We start from the raw sequence: 20,387 nt of genomic DNA on the forward strand, positions 1-20,387 counted from the left end.
CATGCATGCGTGCTAAATCTCTTCAGTCATGTCCGATTCTTTGTTATATTATGGACTGTAGCTCACCAGGCTCCTCTGTCCATGGGATTCTCCAGGCAAGATTACTGGAGTGAGTTGTCATGCCCTCCTCCAGGGGATCTTCCCGACCCAGGGTTCACACCTGCATCTCTTATGTCTCCTGCATTGGCAGGCAGGTTCTTTACCACTAGTGCTACCCGGGAAGCCCGAAGAAGCAGAACTATTACTAAAATGGGGTAATACTCTGAGTCTTTCCCCTGTTGGCATTTATTTTCTTCAAAGGCAAAATGCTTCATTCCGTTGGGATCGGGAGTGACTCATCTAATCACAGCCTTACACAGTGGAGTCACTCTCATACCTTATATCTTCTTCCTGCTGCAACTTTGGAAATGTGCAGTGGCATTTTTTTGATTATCATTAGTAATAGGTAGAACAGGGCTTCTATATTAATAGCTGGAGAATGGAAGGCTTAGACTTTCTACAAAGAGCAGTACAGTATAGCACAACAAGGAAATATCTCACTGGAAAAGAATTATTATCAGAAAGCAAAGTCCTATGCCACAAAGAGTTATCCTCTATGTATTTACATTGGAGTAGACTTTTTTGACTTCAGATCATCTCCAAGTTTTTTTATAGTGAAAAGAAATTATGGTGAAATAAAGATTTTTTTCAAGAGATTAATTTTACCTAAATAAGTCAAGACTGGGTCTCAGTAACAATGTTAGTTACCTTTTGAAGACACAGATAATTCTAGCCAGGGGTTGGGTGAAGTGGCAGATACTGTTCAGGATCATTGATCATAGAGAAGTCAAATTATGTTGAGTAATTTAAGGAGTAGGCTGTGTTTAGAGGAGCATACTGTGAAGTGACCTGGAACTGGTGGGAAGAAAAGTATGAAGAAGAATATTGCTACTACTAATCTAATGCTGAGAATGGCTTTGTGTTGTCAGAGAACACGTAAAATGTGGATTTAATGAGCAGAGTTTGGTCAGAAGTTTATGGGTAATTTTGGAACAATTTCTTATTGTGAGGCATGGGAAGATGACATGTTTCATTTACAAATACTTTTGTGGCAGGCACTGTGATTTACAGATATTATTTCATTTGACTGTCAATCTATGGAATATGGACATTCATTCATTCAGTAGTAAGTGAAGGTTTTTTGAGAATTACATGGTATGGGTTATACTTTAGGAAGATTAATATGATAGCATGTGGGATGGCTTGTTAAGTTAATGAGAAACTGGAGGTGCTTAGTAGATAATGACCATAGTCCTGCTGAGAAGTAATGAGGATGTAAGCCAGAATGAAGGCACTGGAGATAGAGAAGAGGGGATGAATTTGGATGAAATTTGATGAGATATAATTAAAGACTGAGTGAAAATAAGTTTATTTTAGACAGTGGATTTGGTTTTATGGAGTTGTACAGTCCATGGAATTCTCCAGGCCAGAATACTGGAGTGGGTAGCCTTTCCCTTCTCCAGGGGATCTTCCCAACCCAGGGATCGAACCCAGGTTTCCTGCATTGCAGGCAGATTCTTTACCAACTGACCTGTCAGGGAAACCCTTTATGGAATTGAGGCAGGGTCTAATCAATTGGAGATATTGTACCTGAATGTAATTTTTAATGACATGCTGACTGCAATAGGAAGATTTATATGTTTGGCCCATCCACCCTCATTCATACTTGGCAGTGGGACTCAGTATATGGAGAGTCAGTAGCTCTGGCTTAGATCCCTGTCGGCCACTTTTATCTGCCTGACTTTGGGCTATTTACTTAACCAGGCACAGCCTTAGCCTTCTCAGCTGCAGTATGTCCATGACAAATACCTTTTGCCTAGAGTCCTTGTGAGACTTAGATATAATTCATGTGCTTGTTCAAAATGGAAGCCTAATAGATGGTTATTATTGCTCATGCTATACTTTATTTGCCTTATTCATTCTCTCATGAGTGTGCAGTGGGTTTTTCCAGTGACTGCACGATGTGTTGTATTGGGTTGCAACAGACTGAATGGAGAAGCAGGTATGAGAATCCAGCTGTCTTTTATTAACCCAGGCACAGAAGAAGTTTGTAAAAATTTAAACAATACTACTCTTCTCACTGAATTCTTATATTTGAAAAACACTTATAACAGCAAGAGGAAAAAATATTAAGAGTAAAAAAAAATTGTATGTTATGAGTTCATTATTGTCATTTGTCCATAAATAAATATGTGGAATTTGTGAATAAGTATTTAAATATATCTCATTAAATTTTTTTAATACAATAGATATTGACAGATATCACCCCCATAACCAAACATCTCTTAGGGGCTGTAATGATTTTTAGGAGTTGCAAAAGGGTCCTGAAACCCCAAAATTTGAGAACTGCTAATTTAGAGACCTGAGAGTGGGATCCAATGGGCTGGTATCTACTTCTCAGAGTCCAGTGTCCATTGAAGACTCTAATAAATAGCGTTTCTTTTCTGGCAGCTGACAAGTAGTTCAAGAGGTGAGCTTCTGGGAGGGAATGATAAAGGGAATTAGGACTGGGGACTTTAAGGGAAATGATAAGCCTGGAAAAGGTGGTTTTAGATAGTGCTAAACCTCTCCATTCAGTTTTTTTTGCCATATCATACTGCTTTCTAAGATTGCTTTAGGATGAAAGATTGATAGCATATTCTAAGAATTATTTGTTTTATAGACTTTTTATCATGCTTTTGGCATGTAAAGTGTTCACTGGGGACTATTCCTGGAAAGAGTCTAATTATAACTAGAGAAAGTTACGTCACCACTTGACCCTTAATATGGGAGTACTGAAGTTCAACTGACTCCATTTATGTTCATTCACGTTCCAAGCAGCTTTAGGATAGAAAATCAGAGTCTTCTTTATTTAAAGCTTCTCTCTAAAATCCTGTAAAGGGGGCTTTTGTTAATTTGTGGCAAGTTCCTAAAGATTAAAGTGATGGTGTTCTTTCCCTACTCTTTTCCCTTTTAGAAAAGTTTTAGAAAATTTACTAATGTGATTGCCAACTAGTGATCACAAGTCAAGGCATGTGTGACAGTCTGTTTTTCAGTCTGCACATACTAGTCATCGTCTGAAGTATTTACTATTGTCTTTTCCTAGCCCTGTTTTTTTTTTTTTGACAAAAAAATCTTGGCAAAACAAAGCCTAAAGTCTTTAAAAAGAAACAAAAACAAACAAAACTCCTGAATTCCAAGGTGTGCATGCTCAGCCTGAGTCTGTCCAACTCTTTGTGACCCCCATGGACTGTAGCCCACTAGGCAACTCTGTCCATGGGATTATCCTGGCAAGAATACAGGAGTGGGTTGTCATTTCCACCTCCAGGCGATCTTCCCCCCCACCCAGGGATCCAACCTAGGACTCTTAAGTCTCATGCATTGACAGGTGGATTCTTTACCACTGAGCCTCATGGGAAGCCCCAAAGTAAAATTTGCGTAATAAAAGAATTATTTTGCATTATGTCACTTGCACTTTCAAAGGTGTCATTTTAATGCAGTCTGATTCTATTACACCTTTTGTAGTTAATTGCAATAGTCTGCTAATTATTGTTATTCCCTAGATAAGGTTGCCAGATAAACTAAGCTAAACTAAGCTAAGCTAAGTGAAAGTCGCTCAGTCATGTCCGACCATTTGTGACCCCATGGAATATACAGTCCATGGAATTCTCCAGGCTAGAATAGTGGCCTTCTCCAGGCGGTCTTCCCAACCCAGGGATGGAACCCAGGTCTCCCGCATTTCGCAGGCGGATTCTTTACCAGCTGAGCCACAAGGGAAGCCCAAGAATACTGGGGTGGGTAGCCTATCCCTTCACCAGCGGATCTTCCCGACCCAGGAATCAAACCGGGGTCTCCTGCATTGCAGGCAGATTCTTTACCAACTGAGCAATTAGGGAAACCCTGTCAGATAAAATAGAAGGTAAATTTGAATTTTAGGGAAACAATGAATCATTTTTTAATATAAATGTGTCATCAATATTGCATAGGATAATGCTTATATTAATGAATGATTGGTTGTTTATATGAAATTTGAATTTAACATCCTATGCTTTATTTTGCTAAATTTGGCAACCCTTACCTAAGCACAAACAGGTTCTCTGTCTTTACTTAACATTATACAGAGCAGGTTGTATTTCAAATGGTTTTATAGTTAAAGACAAAAATTTAATTTTCTCAGTGAAACAGTGATTAGTTGGTAATGGTAAAATTGTTTCTTTGTGTAGAACAGAAGGGTTAATTCTCAGAAACAGAGTCCTGAGACTAGTGCCGGTCTTGCAAATCCTGTTTTGCTGCTTAGTTTGGGAAACTCTCTTCTTATGGGTAAGCTGGCTCCACCCAGCTGCTGAGAAAGAGATACGAGTTGTTAACAAAACCGGAAGTTGGATAGGCTGCCTTTGCTTCTCAAGGTAAGTGTCTCCTGTTTTCTTTCTGCCAGAGCTTTTTGCAAGGCGCTTAAGAATTAATTCCAGCTCAGTGACTGTACTGAGAGAGCAGTCGCTTGTGCTGACCCAGGCTGTCGGATACGCAGGATGGATGTCTTAACGAACTGTGTTCTGGAGCTTGTGAGCTTGTGTTGAGCTAATGAGTGTTCACTAGCGAGTTAGGTTAATAATATGTTCCATGACTTTGACTACAGAGCTTTAATCCCATGAGACATGTTTGGGATCATGAAAAGCACTGACTTTATTCATGCATCAGTGTTTTGCCCTTAATTTTTAGCAATGGAAGCTCCCTTTTTACTTAACCTAATGGCATCCTTTATTTGATTTTTAAAGTGTCTTTTAATTTAGCAATCTTAGCTCCCCCACTCCCAGCTCTGGTGTGCCTTTAGAATTTTAGAGAGGCTCTGGGGTGACTAGGTGTTACCTCTGCCTTTAATTTTTTTTTAATATCTTGTCGTGCTGTCCTAGGGGTAAAGGGGGGAGTTTTCAGTTTGTAAATGTATTATCAGAAATAATTCTTTATAAAGCTAAACTTTTACTTCAGATATTTTCTTCTTTCTCTGAATTAGAGAAAAGGTGGAAGAAAGCTTTGAATGTTTACTTGAATAGTGCAGAGGTGGGAGGCTAAAACTTGGTCTGTTGATTTACTGAAAACAATGAGCTTAACTTTTTGAAGGACTTTTTTTTTTTTTTTTATTAAGGGGAAGAGTTCTACTAAGTCTTTTAATAAGCCAATATGTTGATTCTTTTTGCTGACCGTACCTTCTGTTTCACACCTGTCCGCTTAGGTAATGTCAGATTCTCTGGAAATCACACTGTTGCATTGCGTTGAGTGCTGTTTTCAAGGTTGTCTGCTTAGTCATTGTGAAAGGAAATCAGGGAGTAGGATGCCTTTGCTTCCTTAAGACAAGTCAATCAGTTGTGGCAAAAAAAATGCATTAACGTTATTTATTAGCAAAAAACTACAGCTTTTGGAGCCTCCCAGAAGAGACAAGTTATTAAAAGTTGGTGGAATTAGGCAGTATTCCAAGGAAGAAAGGATTTTATGGAAGATCTGGTTTGTGGTAGACACTGTGCTAAATGTTTCACAGATGTTATTATATTTAATCTTCACCAAGGCCCATGATGTTGGTATCATAGTCTAACAAAATAAGAAATTTTGCCCAGTGAGATTAAATAATTTGCCTAAGGTCAGTCACTAAGGTGGTGCCTGCTGGATTCAAACCTAGGTCTATGCGATTTCAGAGTCCTTACTACACACTGTCTCATAGGACAGAGTGGTTGATAGCATTTTAAATGGACCTTGAAAGAGGCGTGGAGGTTTTATGAAAACAAAACAAACAAAAAACAGTAAAAGTAATATAGAATATTTGAAAATTGAAAAAAAATTCTAAACATCTTACAGTTTATTTAATGTTTCTTTACAGTCTTCACATATGCATGTTTGTAGTCTATTTTAAAATTACAAAGCACTGCATGCTTAAAAAAAAATACACAATTTAAAAAGGATTAAAAAGAAGTCCACTCCTCTTCCCATATTGAAAACACTTTCCTAGCGGGTAACCGCTATTGAGACTGGTTAAACGATGGTGTTTTTTCTTTTGTATGTAACTTAAGTATCCTTTTGTAGTATGTTTTTCATTCATCACTATGGCATGAGCATGTCTCCACCCAAGTGCATGTAGATTCATGTCTTAGGATTTTGTGAAAAAAGTTTATATTTGCAAAGCATTTAAAAGAATTCCTGCCTCCTAGAAAGCAGTCAGTAATTATTAGCTGTTATTCCTGTAATTATTTACTCTATTTCATTCTTTTAAATGGATACACAGTATTTTATTTTATATTTTATTAAAGTATAGTTGATTTACAATGATATGTTAATTTAAGTGTACAGGAAAGTGATTCAGTTATATTTATACACATATATATGTTTATATGTATCTATTCTTTTTCCTTATAGGTTATTACAAAAAATTGAGTATAGTTCTCTATGCTATATAGATATCCTTGTTGATTACTTAAGTTATACATAGTCGTAGGTACACATTATTTTAGAGTTTGGGGATAGCATAGAATAAGGGGCATCCCAGGTGACTCAGTGGTAAAGAATTCACCTGCCAATGCAGGAGACACAGAAGACACAGTTTCAATCCCTGGGTTGGGAAGATTCCCTGGAGAAGGAAATGGCAACCCACTCCAGTATTCTTGCCTGGGAAATCCTGTAGACAGAGGATGGGCCACAGTCCATGGGGTGGCAAATAGTTGGACACGACTGAGAGACCGAGCATGAACATGCATAGCATAGAATATTTTTGTAAACACCTAAATTGTCTTAAATTTTTGTTATTACAAATAATCCTTGCATAACTGTGTGGACTTTTCTTTTTTAAAAATTGAAGTATAGTTGGCCTACAATATTATATTAGTTTCAAGTATACAACAGAGTAATTAGAATTTATATAAACTATACTCCATACAAAGTTTTAAAAAAACTATTGACTGTATTTCCTGTGCTGTTTGTTGTGTGGGGTTTTTTTGGTAGGATAAATTCCTAGAAGTGAAATTCCTCAAAGGTTAAACATATTCTAGTTCAGTAGGAGATTGTTACATTTCCTCCAAAACTATTGCAGTGATGTAGACTCTTCACTGTATGAGAGCACTTACTTCTCCACATCCTTGCTTATATTGGATATTACTAGTCTTTTGCATTTTACATGAAATGATAGGCAACTTACCTTTTTTTTTTTTTAACAGTGTTCAGATATTTCTGTGTCTTTTTTTTTTTTTTTCCATTTAACGTATTTCTGTTTTTACATGGGTAGGAATTGGATGTGTAGCATAATGGAGGTCCCAGTTAGAAGACAGAACAAGTGTAGAAAGAAAGTGAAGTACTTGCTCCAGAATGGTACATTGTTGCTGGAGCATGGATTGGGTTAAATACACATTAAATGCATAGTGCTTTTGTCCTTAATGGAATAAGTCCTGAGAAGCTGTAGAAGGTTTTTGGAGAGAGGAGTGATGTAATGAGAATTGTGCCTTGGAGAAATGATCTTGTGGTGTTTTGTAGGACAGATTAGAATGGAGATGCAAAAACAAGGAGGCAATGGAAAGGATTTCACTAATCTGGGTGACAGGTAATGAAAGCTTTATGCTTGAAGGTGTTGTTGGAATGGAAAGCAGCAGACAGATATAATAGAATGAAAGGTAGAAGAGAGAAGCTGAAGGGATAAGTAGGCGAATGGAAGAGTAGAGGTGGAATCTGCTGAGCTTGTTTGGAAATTGGGGTCTCAAAGAGTGCTTGGAGTCAGATCTTGAGAATTTGGGGTTTCAAATCTGTTGACTAGAAATGTTTATAGGCCATCATCAAAATAGGAAAGTCAGATGCAAAAGCTAGTTTGGAGGAAAAAATAATGAATTTCATTTCAGAAAAAAATGAGCTTATGGTCATCCAAACAGAAATCTATAGATACTAGGAAATCTGAGTTGAAGCATTATGGAAATGTGGGATGGGGGCAATTGAAAGATTTGGGAATTATTCAGGGGTAATAACTGAGGCTATGGAAGGGATAGCCTGTAGAGAAATGCAGGGGTAAGGGAAAAAGTCTTGGGGATGGATATCTTCCCAAGTGGCTTAGTGGTAAAGAATCTGCGTGCCAATGCAGGAACTACAGAGGACGTGGGTTCAATCCCTGGGTCAGGAAGATCCCCTGGAGAAGGAAATGGCAACCACTCCAGTATTTTTGCCTGAAAAATTCTAGGGACAGAGGAACCTGGTGGGCTACAGTCCATGGGGTCGCAAAGAGTCGGACACGACTGAGCAGTCACACACTGTGTGTCCAATGACAATGACATCTTCATGTAAGAGAAAAAGCCTTCTGATGATGCTGTGATTAGGGGAATCAGAATTAGACTGGAGAGCTTCCGGTTCTTTTTCTTCAGTGGTTTTCCTTTATCTTTTCTTTTACTTAAACTCTAAATTCTTTTCGACCATTTTAGGTTGTCATCACACCTGACAAATCTCAAATTGACTGTTAATGTGTCATTTTTTAAAATGCTCTTTGTTTTTTAGAACTTTTACTGAAAATGTCATAACTCCAATTGTTAATTTTAAAAAATTGTTTTTCTCTGTACTTCCTGCTGTGAAAATGGAGTCTGAAACATTTTTATCTGGGAAATTGGAAATACTTGACCTGGTTTTCAATTTCTCTAAAATTTGAGATTCAGTTATCAAAGTCAGTTTAACTCTTGATATGGAAGCTTTCTATGAAGGTGAAGTTAAATTACTAGCAAGAAGGGGAACACATTTTCTGAAATATTTCAAAAGGCTTGAACAAATTAAATGCAGATGAAAGAAACACATGGAAATCTCAATTGTTTAACCACAATGGTGTTCATCAGAAACTTTGCACATAATGGCAATATGGAAAGTGACTAGTGATAATAAATGATGACAATTATCATTTATTGATGGTGTTTTTAAGCATTAAACTAGTTGTTTTTATATCCATTGTTTCAGGGGCTTTTGTTTTATGAGAGAAATCTCTACATTGCTTCTTAGACTCATATAGTAGACCCAACATTCTGAATAAAGTAGGCTAATTTCGATTTCTCATTTGTCATAATATGCCCCCACTCACATTGTTTGTTGTGAAATTTGGATTCTCACTGCACCTTCCAGATCCTCTGTCTCCAAGGAGGGAGCAAAGATTTGAAGTGAAGAGAATGCAAATGTTGGAGTTAGATTTGGATTCTAATCTTAAAAGTGTACAGGATTTTGTGTACATTTCCTGGTCTCAGTTTCTTCATCTCTAAACTGATGCTTGTTGTAAGGATTATATTAGATGTAGTCTCTACTAGTTTATCACCAAATATATGTTTCTTTGTCTTCTTTTTCACACTATGTCCCCTTTCTTCCCCCCTCTATAGTAAAACTAATCCTTTCCTTTCTTATTGCTATAGAAATTTCATTGCTTTCTGTGTATCTCTTGCGCTTAGTCTTATCTGATTTTGTCAGTCTCCTTATCCTTCTCTGGTTCTACCTACTTTTCTAAAACTCTTCATGCCTAGCTCTGCCACTGTAAGGTGAACACCTATGGGTATCTTTAACCCCGGTCCCTCTAGCTTTTGGTCATAGGCTTAACAGTTTTGCCCTAGCTCCTAGATGAAATCCTGAAATTACACATACTGTGTCCCAAAATTAATTTATCATTCACCTTGGAATTTCAATTTCATTTTTTAATGGAAGCATTATTAAAAAATGGTGCTTCTGTTTCTAGGCTAAAACATAAACAAAAACATGTTTAACTTATAAGCAAATTGAAAATTTTTATACTTATAACAAAGTAAAAGAAAATGATGCCATTGTAATTTTAATTAGTAAAATAAAAGCAATTTTGAATAAAAAGTAGTTATTAATTTTAAACATTATGGAATGTGCTTGATGGAAATTCTGAAAGGAGCATTCAAGTGCTTTAGGGATTGCAATGTCTTTATATTATGGTTACGATGAAATAAATATTCATATTTTATGCCAGAGAAGTGAAAGTGAAAATGTTAGTCACTCAGTCATGTCTAACTCTTTGTGACCCTATGGACAGTAGCCTGCCAGGCCCCTCTGTCCATGGAATTCTCCAGGCAAGAATACTGGAGTGAGTTGCCAGACAAGGAACATTTAAACATAAACTTTTTCTCTGCCCCTTTTGGCCACCTATCTCACCTCTAGTGTGCACTGTGCATTTGTATTATGGGTTAACCAGACAAATACCTCCTCAACAATAAAGATCGATTTTTCTTCTGGCACCAGTCATGCTACTCTTTTAAAGATAACATTCCTTTCTCAATCCAGTCAGGAGTTGATTACCCAAGGTTGATTACCTTGTACATGCAGACATCTTTAGTGAACTCAGACGGTGAAGAATTCACCTGCAATGCAGGAGACCCAGGTTTGACCCCTGGGTTGGGAAGATCACCTGGAGAAGGGAATGGCTACCCACTCCAGTATTGCCTGGAGAATTCCATGGACAGAGGAGCCTGGTGGGCTATGGTCCATGGGGTCGCAAAGATACAACTGAGTGACTAACACTTTCACTTTTGTGTATGAAGCCAGTATATTATTTCTCCTAAAGACAGCGATTGATGTAAAACAAACTGGTCAGATGACCTGGGGAAATACTGGGTTGCACCTGATGAAAGTCTTTAGCTTAAATACTCACTGATGTCCTTATTTATGTTACTAGCTATATTATTTGTATTCTGCCTATTTTACATGATTATTGTTTTTTGCACTACCAAATGTGTCACTGACCTCAGGTAAATTCAGTGATGATTAGGAAACCTGAAATGATTGACCAACTATGTAGTACTATAAGCTCAACGATTATAACTAGTAGTGGGAAGAAGCAATGAAAAGGAACCATTTCTTGGACCATAACAGACTAGTAAGACAGGTGGTCTGGAGACTTTTGGCTACTGTTAACTGGGCTTAGTTCAGTAATAGCACATTGAGAGCCTATCAGTGAAATCTTTGCTGATCTGGGAATGAGCCTTCCTACTACTGGGGGGCAAATTTGTCACAAAATGCTTACTAAACCCTGGTTGAAGTTAAGATAGAAAGGGAAGGGATTGTAAAGAATGTTGCTCAACCTCGGAATCAAGTCATCAGCTGCTTCAGTCGCTGACCCATGGTATACCCTGAAAAAAGTTCACAGTGAAGACCAGCAGGAGGCACTCTGTGCTCTGGGGAAACTGGCAGGACAGGCCTGCAGACAGATTTTTCTAGGGGAGAATTTTATGAACCCAGTTTCTTTCATCTTCCCATACTTAGAGGAGCACTAAAACCATTCACTAAGATATCTCCTCCTTGAGAAAAACAGTACATTTTACCAAGATGTGTACTTGATTGCACATACCCTCCTCTCTAAAAATCATGTAATACTGATCTCTCCGTTTACCTCTTTGGAACAGTTTTCAGATATCTAAGGAAAGCTAATTTACTAGCCATATTTATAGTTTTTGTTCAGGTTTACAAATGATGTAATACAGAATCAGACTTTTTTTTCCATTGAATAAGTCCATCTCTATCTCCAAAATCCTCCTTGTGGCTTGGCTTATATACTTATATACTCTTCTATAGTTCTGAGAACTCTCCTTTTTTTTTTTTACCTGAAATCCCTGATCCTCCTAAATTAGAACTTTCAAGACTGAACTTTAATGGTCTGGTCTTTATGTGCCATGAAATAATGTTTTCAAATTGCAGGTTAGAGTCATTGGTAGATTACGAAATAACAATTCAGTTGGATGTAACCAGGGCTTCCCTGGTGGCTCAGTGGTAAAGAGCCTGCCTGCCAATGAGGAAACATGGATTCAATCCCTGGGTCAGGAAGATCCTCTGGAGAAAGAAATGGCAACCCACTCCAGTATTCTTGCCTGGGAAATCGCATGGGCAGAGGAGCATGCAGGGCTATAGTCCATGGGGTTGCAAAAGAGTCGGACATGACTTAATGACTAAACAACAACAACAACAAGGATGTAACAGGATAAAAAAAAGGAAGGAATAGAAAATATATGAGTTTATCATGTGTGATACAAGTAAATGATGGCTCTTGAAATGTTTGTAAGGTCATAAAGATATTTCTTAACCTTGGGTGTGGTAAAAATATTAAAAATACCCACAAGATATAGCAAAAAATATATTTCCCCAAATTTTTATATTTTTTATAGTAAACTCTTCTGGTTCGGTTTTTACTTTTTTGTGACTTTTCATAATTGAGAAAACCTTTTTACTTCACACCTATGCTTTAATTAAGACTCTCAGTGCCTGCACTCATTTCCTGTTTGATGTGGAGTAGGTGTTACTGGCGACTTCCCACAGTTTTTTGTGTCTGGGTTAACTTTTGAACTCCTTTGATGCTTTCATTGAAAATAAATGACTGGTAATAAAAGCTAGAGCTTTAATGAAATATAACTAGGCTTGATTAGTTATTTGCTAGCTTACTCATCTCACATGGTTTTCAAAGACATGCTTTCCTCCGTATTTATTTTTCTCACATGTTCTTAGAGTAACACAATTAAAAGATGTTTAATGACTGCTTTATTTAAAAGTATCCTTAATTAACACATAATAATTCTTCTTACATGTATTTTCAATTGATTTCTTCTCATTTTACCTGAATTTTACTTTGTTGTAATAAATATGTTGTCTTGATTAATCTCTGTAGTTCACAGTCACAATAATAATAATTACATATTCATCCAGGTACAAGAGCTTAGTATTTAAATAATAAAGTTAATTTTCATGTGAGACGTATGCAGAGTGTGGTAAGTGTTAGTCGCTCTTTGCAACCCCATGAACTGTAGCCTGCTGGGCTCCTCTCTTCATGGAATTCTCCAGGCAGAAATGCTAGAGTGGGTAGCCAGTCCCTTCTCCAGGGGATCTTCCCGACCCAGGGATCAAACCCAGGTTTCCTGCACTCTAGACAGATTCTTTACTGCTGAGCCAACTGAGAAGCCCAGAGCATGTAAAGGCAGTCATTATACCTTTTTACTAAGTACCTGTCTTCCAGGCAAGAAAGAAAACTGTATAAATCTCATCAGGTTTGGTAATTTTTCAGTTAGAGAATCAGGATAATCTCTCTTTTAAAGGAAGAGGTCTGTCGTCCTGGGATGACAAAATCCAAGCTCTGGTATCTTTTCTTTTGTTCTCTATATCATACTCATGGTAGAATGTGAATATTAAAAACCTGCAAAAATCATACAAAATTGGTGGGAGTTTTTCCAGTGCTTGAAGGGTGGTCTTGTAATATAATAGCTCATTATCCGCCTTCCACACTTTTAGCTTAAATGTTTCCATATATAACTCTTTATTCTTTTTCATAACTATACAGTCTTGTTAGCATAGATTGGTTAATGGATTAACATTATTTTTAAAAAGTTGTTACTTAAATCATTAATTGGAAAATTGTCATTGCCCATTGGAATGAAAATAGACTTTACCTTGAATGGTCAGTATCTGACCAAGGACAAAGAAATTGCTGTTTTCTATTTCTCTGTCTGACCTTGTTATATTTTCCTAATGAATGACAGTAGTGAATGGTGTCTTAGTCACTTCCCTTTCTCATCTTGTACAGTGAGCTCTGATAATTCCCAGTATGCTTTTCCACTTTGCTTTCCTAAAATTGTAATGTTAGGATTGGACCTGGATTTATTCCAGTTCACTTATTGTGTTTTGCAAATGAAGAAACTGGAACAGAGATTAAATGAACTGATTGATGTTACTCAGCTACTAAATGCACGTGTGCTGTTGCTCAGTCATGTCTGACTCTTTGCGACCCCAGGGACTGTAGCCTGCCAGACTCCTCTGTCCATGGAATTTTCCAGGCAAGAATACTGGAGTGGGTTGCCATTTCCTCTTCCAGGAGATCTTCTCCACCAAGGGATCAAACCTGAGTCTCTTGGGTCTCCTGCACTGACAGGTGGATTCATAGCAGAGACTAAAAAATCTTGTTTCCACTTTCATCTGACACAAAATCAGTGACAAATAAATATTAGTTAAATCAAACTAACTGTTCACTATAGTGAATATATTCACAATATTCACTGTATTCACAAACTTTTCATTGTACTATTCTTTAGGTGAGGCACATTTGTGCATTTAATTTTCATAATAACTTGGCCAAGATCACATGGTTAATATAATGACCTTGATCCTCTCCAGTAAATCTTGTATGGCCTTAAAAGCTGGTCTGTCCTAAAAAAGGATCTGGAAGCCATGTTTGAACATAAAATTTTTCTACTGCTCTAGCAGTTGTTTTCTTAAATATTGTTTCCTATAGTAATTAACTATTTTCAGAGTTACTGCAGAAGATGACCGTAGCCATGAAATTAACAGACTCTTGCTCCTTGGAAGGAAAGCTATGACCAACCTAGAGAGCATATTAAAAAGCAGAGACATTACTTTGCCAAAAAAGGTCCATCTAGTCAAAGCTGTGGTTTTTCCAGTAGTCATGTATGGATGTGAGAGTTGGACCATAAAGAAAGCTGAGTGCCAAAGAATTGATGCTTTTGAACTGTGGTGTTGGAGAAGACTCTTGAGAGTCCCTTGGACTGCAAGGAGATCAAACCAGTCAATTCTAAAGGAAATCAATCCTGAATATTCATTGGAAGGCCTGACGCTAAAGCTGAAACTCCAATACTTTGGCTACCTGATATGAAAAACTGACTCATAAGAAAAGACCCTGATGCTGGGAAAGATTGAAGACAGGAGGAGAAGGGGATGAGAGAAGATGAGGTGGCTCGATGGCATCCCTGACTTGATGGACATCAAGTTTGAACTTGATGTCCATCCGAACATGACTGAGTTTGAACAAGCTCTGGGAGTTGGTGATGGACAGAAAAGCCTGGTGTGCTGCAGTCCATGGGGTCGCAGAGTCGAACATGACTGAGCGACTGAACTGAACTGATTTTCAGAGTTATGCTTTTCCTCTGAGTCTACAGAGAAATCTTTGCTGTTGTTGTTTAGGTGCTAAGTCGTGTCTGACTCTTTGCAACCCCATGGACTGCAGCGAGTCAGGCTTCTCTGTCCTTCACTATCTCCCGGAGTTTGCTCAAATTCATATCCATTGAGTCAGTGATGCTACCTAACCATCTCATACTTTGCTGTCCCTTTCCCCTTTTGGCTTCAATCCTTCCCAGCATCAGTGTCTTTTCCAGTGAGTCAGCTTGTCACTTCAGGTGGCCAAAGTATTGGAGCTTCAGCATCAGTCCTTCCAATGAATATTCAGGGATGATTTTCTTTAAGATTGACTGGGTTGCTCTCCTTGTGGTCCAAGGAGCTCTCAAGTGTCTTCTCCAGTGCCACAATTCCAAAGCATAGATTCTTCAGCACTCAGGCTTCTTTATGGTCCAGCTCTCACATCTGTGCATGCCTATGGGAAAAACCATAGCTTTGTCTATTCAGACCTTTGTGGGCAAAGTGGTGTCTCTGCTTTTTAATATGCGGTCTAGGTATATGCTTCTCTTATGATACAGAATTTTTCAGAAGCTTTTGATTGGTTCATTTGTCCTTTTAGCTTATCTTCAAGTGAGAATAATTCTATCTAGCTTCAATGTGTGTAAAGGATAGGGGTATAGAATTGGTTGCCAGGCTACCTAGTTGGTTACCACTGGTGTAACATGTAGGGCCAGTTAAAGAGTGTAGCTCCAACACAATTTCTTGTGTCTAGTAGGAATTTTTGTAGCTTAGCTCTGGTCCAGTGTGTGGTTGTAATTTACATGATTATAAAAGGATAATTTGTTCTAGTGATTGTAAGGGTGCTTTTATTTTATGACCAAAGTTACAGTATAAAAAGCTCCCATTTCTATGGAGAATGCACTGCCTCTTGAGCTCTTTTCATCTGTAGCCTGTCTACTTTGTGAACTTTGCTGCCCTATAACATTTCCTACCCATTTACCTCTGCTGTGCTGTGCTGTGCTTAGTCATTCAGTCATGTCTGACTCATTGGGATCCCATGGACTGCAGTCTGCCAGGCTCCTTTGTCCATGGGGATTCTGCAAGTAAGAATACTAGAGTGGGTTGCCATGCCCTCCTCTAGGGGATTTTCCCAATCCAGGGATTGACGCAGGACTCCCACATTACAGGCAGTTTCTTTTACTGACTGAGCCATCCAGGGAAGCCTAAGAATACTGGAGTGGGTAGCCTATCCCTTCTCCAGAGGATCTTTCTGACCCAGGAATCGAACAGAGTCTCCTGCATTGCAGGTGGATTCTTTACCAGCTGGGCTACCAGAGAAGCCCACCTGTCTACCTCTAGTCTTATTAAATACTGTGATTTTCAGGTTCTGAATGTATGCACAAAGTGAGTGGTTGATGTGGACTAGACAAGGCTGGGACTAGTTTTCTGTTAAGCAGGTGGTAAGAGGCAGATAAATTGGATGAGAGAAGAAAATTTCGTTGGCTAAGGATTCAGAAGTATCTGGACTATTGTTTAGTTGCTAAGCTGTTTACTGCTCTTTTGCGACCCCATGGACTGTAGCCTGCCAGGCTCCTCTGTCCGTGGAATTTCCCAGGCAAGAATACTGGAGTGGGTTGCCATTTCCTTCTCTAGGAGATCTTCCCGACCCAGGGATTGAACCTGAGTCTCCTGCATTGGCAGGTGGACTCTTTCCCACTGAGTCACCAGGAAAGCCCATTTGAGCGATAGGTAATGGAAATACTGTTTCTTACAATTGTTGTTATCCTCAGTTTTCAGTGCTACAAATAAAACTGTCATTATGAGTAGCTTAATGGGAAGCTAGGAGAATTCATATCAAAGATTTATTCAGATTATGATATTTAAATTCAGAAGAAACAGTTCTTATTTGTTTAAATTTTCTAGTATGAAATGGAGCAAAACCTTTTGCTTTTACTGGATTATTTTATTATTTCCCGATCATGCTAACGAAAGCTAACATTATCTTCCTTTTCAGACTTTTGGTTGTATCTATTGTAGATTTTATTAAAATAGTTTTGAAAGGAGAGTTTTCGTTTCCTTATTTTTCAGGTAAGAAAGGAGGCTTAAGTGATTTACCTAAAGTTTCACAGTTAGTAATAAGAAAAGCTGAGATTCAAATCCAGGTCAAGTTTCATACATCACATTCTTTATATTATATACTTTTGAGAATGTGGTTAAATGATTATTGAAAGCAAATAGTTGTCTAGAACTTACTGTCCTGTGATATGAAAGGTCTTGTATTTTAGTTACCTTTGAAAATAGTGTACTTTTAATCTTCTTTTTAAGATGACAGCTCCTGGATTTACCGTCAGTGCCTTCATCCTTCTGTTGCATGTTAGTTTTGTGGCTAATTATCCCAGTGGAAAAGTAACAAAGTCATGCGGTGGAATGATTCCTGAGCATGGTCATACCCCACAGTCTCATCCCGCTCACAACATTTCAGTGAGTCAGAAGACATTCAGGCCAGGAGATCAAATCAAAGGTATTGTGCTGCTATTAACAGTTTGCATTTTTCATTTTGCTTTTTTTACTATACATTGAATCTTTATTACTGCTGGATTGATATAGTTTCATTTAATTTGTTCATCTGCTTTCATAAGATACCATAATCTTACACTTCTCATTTTTGTGTTTAACTACTACTGATGACTATATTATGTAAGCAGTATATTTACTATCCATTCAGACTAGGTTTTTTTTTTTTTGACCACACTATGAAACTTGCAGGGTCTTAGTTCCCCAACCAGGAATTGAACCCAGCCCTGCAGTGAAAGTGCTAGATGCTAACCACTGGGGAATTCTGCAGAATAGGTTTTAAAATATTTTTGTCATTATTTAATATCTTTTTATTAACAGTACTGTTTACTCAGTAGAAGAGGAAAATAAAGCTTAGGGATTTCTTTGGAAGGAATGATGCTAAAGCTGAAACTCCAGTACTTTGGCCACCTCATGCGAAGAATTGACTCATTGGAAAAGACTCTGATGCTGGGAGGGATTGGGGGCAGGAGGAGAAGGGGATGACAGAGGATGAGATGGCTGGATGGCATCACTGACTCGACAGACATGAGTCTCAGTGAACTCTGGGAGTTGGTGATGGACAGGGAGGCCTGGCGTGCTGCGATTCATGGGGTCACAAAGAGTCGGACACAACTGAGCGACTGATCTGATCTGATCTGATTAAACCCTTATCCTACTTAATATTGTATAGTTTCATATGTTTCCCTAATTCTTCTGGCACAAAGTAGGCTGAAACTTAAGGATGTATCTATAAGAGCATTTTACAAACTCCATTTTCTGCAATATTAGAAATGCAAAATATTAATAGATATTTTCTAACAAAAAGAGTTTATGGAAAAAATAAATTTAGAACACTTTATGGGTTACATGGATTCTATTTCTTAGAGCTTTATAGGATATAGTAGGTTGTTAAAACCCTGAGGATCTGCAGTCAAGACACAAGTGTACTTTAAACCAGCATTTTTCAAGCTACTTTGGCCCCGTTAACCACACTCCGACCATAACCAACCTTTTCTTCCCTGTGGAATAGCTATTACACCTCATGGAATAATGTCCTGTGGAACATGGTTTAGAATTTCTTTGACTATGAGATGATTTCTACTGTTTTCTCTCCTAGAGTAGTTTTGTATATGTACACCTGATTTTGTGACATGTTTCCTCTAACAGTCTTTTTGGGGGATGTTGCTAAACTCCTAACTTACCTTTTTATTTGTTTCTCAGTTACTTTGTCAGGGCCACCATTTAAAGGCTTTCTCTTAGAAGCACGTGACGCTGAGAATTTGAGTGGCCCTCCTGTTGGCTCCTTCACACTGATTGACAGTCACGTGTCACAGCTTCTGACCTGTGAAGATGTACAGGTTTGTGTTTAGTTTGAAACTGATTTCTATCAGTTTCCATGGGTCTTTTCACTGGAGTGGTGTTTGCAAGATAAACGATGACATTACCTATGTATTGCAGACATCTGAATAGAGTCACAATGAGCAAAGTTTCCACTTAATTTTTCTACTGGCAATATATTTTTATACATCAACATCCTAGAAAAGGTAGGCTCATAGTTTTGTTTATAGCTTTTGCTATTTTATCAAAATATTGTTTCTTACTGTACTGAATTTTGAAGGATGTTGATATTGAAGATAGAGTTCTAGAGTGAAACAGAGGTCTGGCTTTTGTAATTAATTAATTAATTAAATGAACATTTACTATACCAGGAACTTTCCTGCAAGGGATATGGTGATGAACAAGATTTGTTATTTGATGAGTTCAGAGCCTTACACATAAGCAAAGCATATGGACATATGCTATGTGACACATAAGCAGAACATATGGATATAGGACAGACACATTAGTAGGATAGTATGATGACTCAGATTAGAACCATACACAGGGTGGGTGAGAAGCATGGCAGAAGTGCCACACTGACTGTAGGGAATTGAGTGAGTGCATTTCGGAAGAGCTTATCTAAGCTAGACCTCAAAGGATGAGTATCCAGATAAATGAAAGTGGGAAATAAGATTGTTCAAGAGAAAGGAATTACTAGAAGATAATGCTACATATTTGGAGGCAGGAATTTTTTCTTTTGGTGAATATTCTGTATTCTATTTGTATATATTAATAGAAAACCAGAAGCTTACAGTATAAATGAAATAATGCTTCTGCTGCTGCTTAGTCGCTTCAGTCATGTCCTACTCTGTGCAACCCTATGGGCTGCAGCCTGCCAGGCTCCTCTGTCCATGGGATTCTCTAGGCATGAGCACTGGAGTGGGTTGCCATGTCCTCCTTCAGGGAATCTTCCCGACCCAGAGATTGAACCCAGGTCTCCTGTATTGCAGGCAGATTCTTTACCACTAAGCCACCAGAAAAGCCCCACATAAATGAAATAACCAGCAGACTCTATACAGCATCAACACACCCAATGTTTGTAACGCTCTTCAGTTCTTACATTTCAGCTGACTCTACAGCCAGCTACTAATTTGGTGTCAACCAATCAACATGTTTTTATTGAGCACCTGAGTCCTTGTGTTTAACAGAATACCAGAGTTGTACAGTGATAAATGGTTGTAGTTCCAGCTATATTGAGCTATTGAGTAACTGAATGGTAGTTCTTTTCCATTTTCTTTCAGGGATCAGCTGTAAGTCATAGAAGTCCATCAAAGAAAACAGAAATCAAGGTCTTTTGGGATGCTCCAAGCGGTGCCCCAAATCACATAACCTTCCTGTGAGTAGAAGAATTTGCAACTCTGTAACTAGTATAATTGAAATAATGAGAGTCTGCATCATTTTTTATAACTACTGAACAGTCACCAGTATGTCAGAGGTTTAGGATAGTAATGACACCAGTTTACTGATATAAGTAGTTGTTTTGTTTATTTTTTTCCAGCAGTATATACTGAGTACCTAGCACAGGACCCAGGACCTAATAGACA

General features: G+C 38.0%; 1 protein-coding gene across 10 annotated transcripts in view; it reads left to right on the forward strand.

The window, feature by feature from the left end:
* FRRS1 (ferric chelate reductase 1) overlaps positions 1 to 20,387 on the forward strand; it is a 91,954-nt gene that overhangs the window by 34,826 nt on the left and 36,741 nt on the right. For 9 of the 10 annotated variants that reach the window (XM_059884432.1, XM_059884427.1, XM_059884425.1 and 6 more), the window contains 3 exons: positions 17,233 to 17,428; positions 18,685 to 18,821; positions 20,085 to 20,179. In XM_059884432.1, the coding sequence (XP_059740415.1) occupies positions 17,233 to 17,428; positions 18,685 to 18,821; positions 20,085 to 20,179 (428 nt within the window). 10 annotated transcript variants of the gene reach the window in all.

This window comes from Bos taurus, chromosome 3 (genome assembly GCF_002263795.3).
Source record: "Bos taurus isolate L1 Dominette 01449 registration number 42190680 breed Hereford chromosome 3, ARS-UCD2.0, whole genome shotgun sequence".
Lineage (NCBI taxonomy): Eukaryota > Metazoa > Chordata > Mammalia > Artiodactyla > Bovidae > Bos > Bos taurus.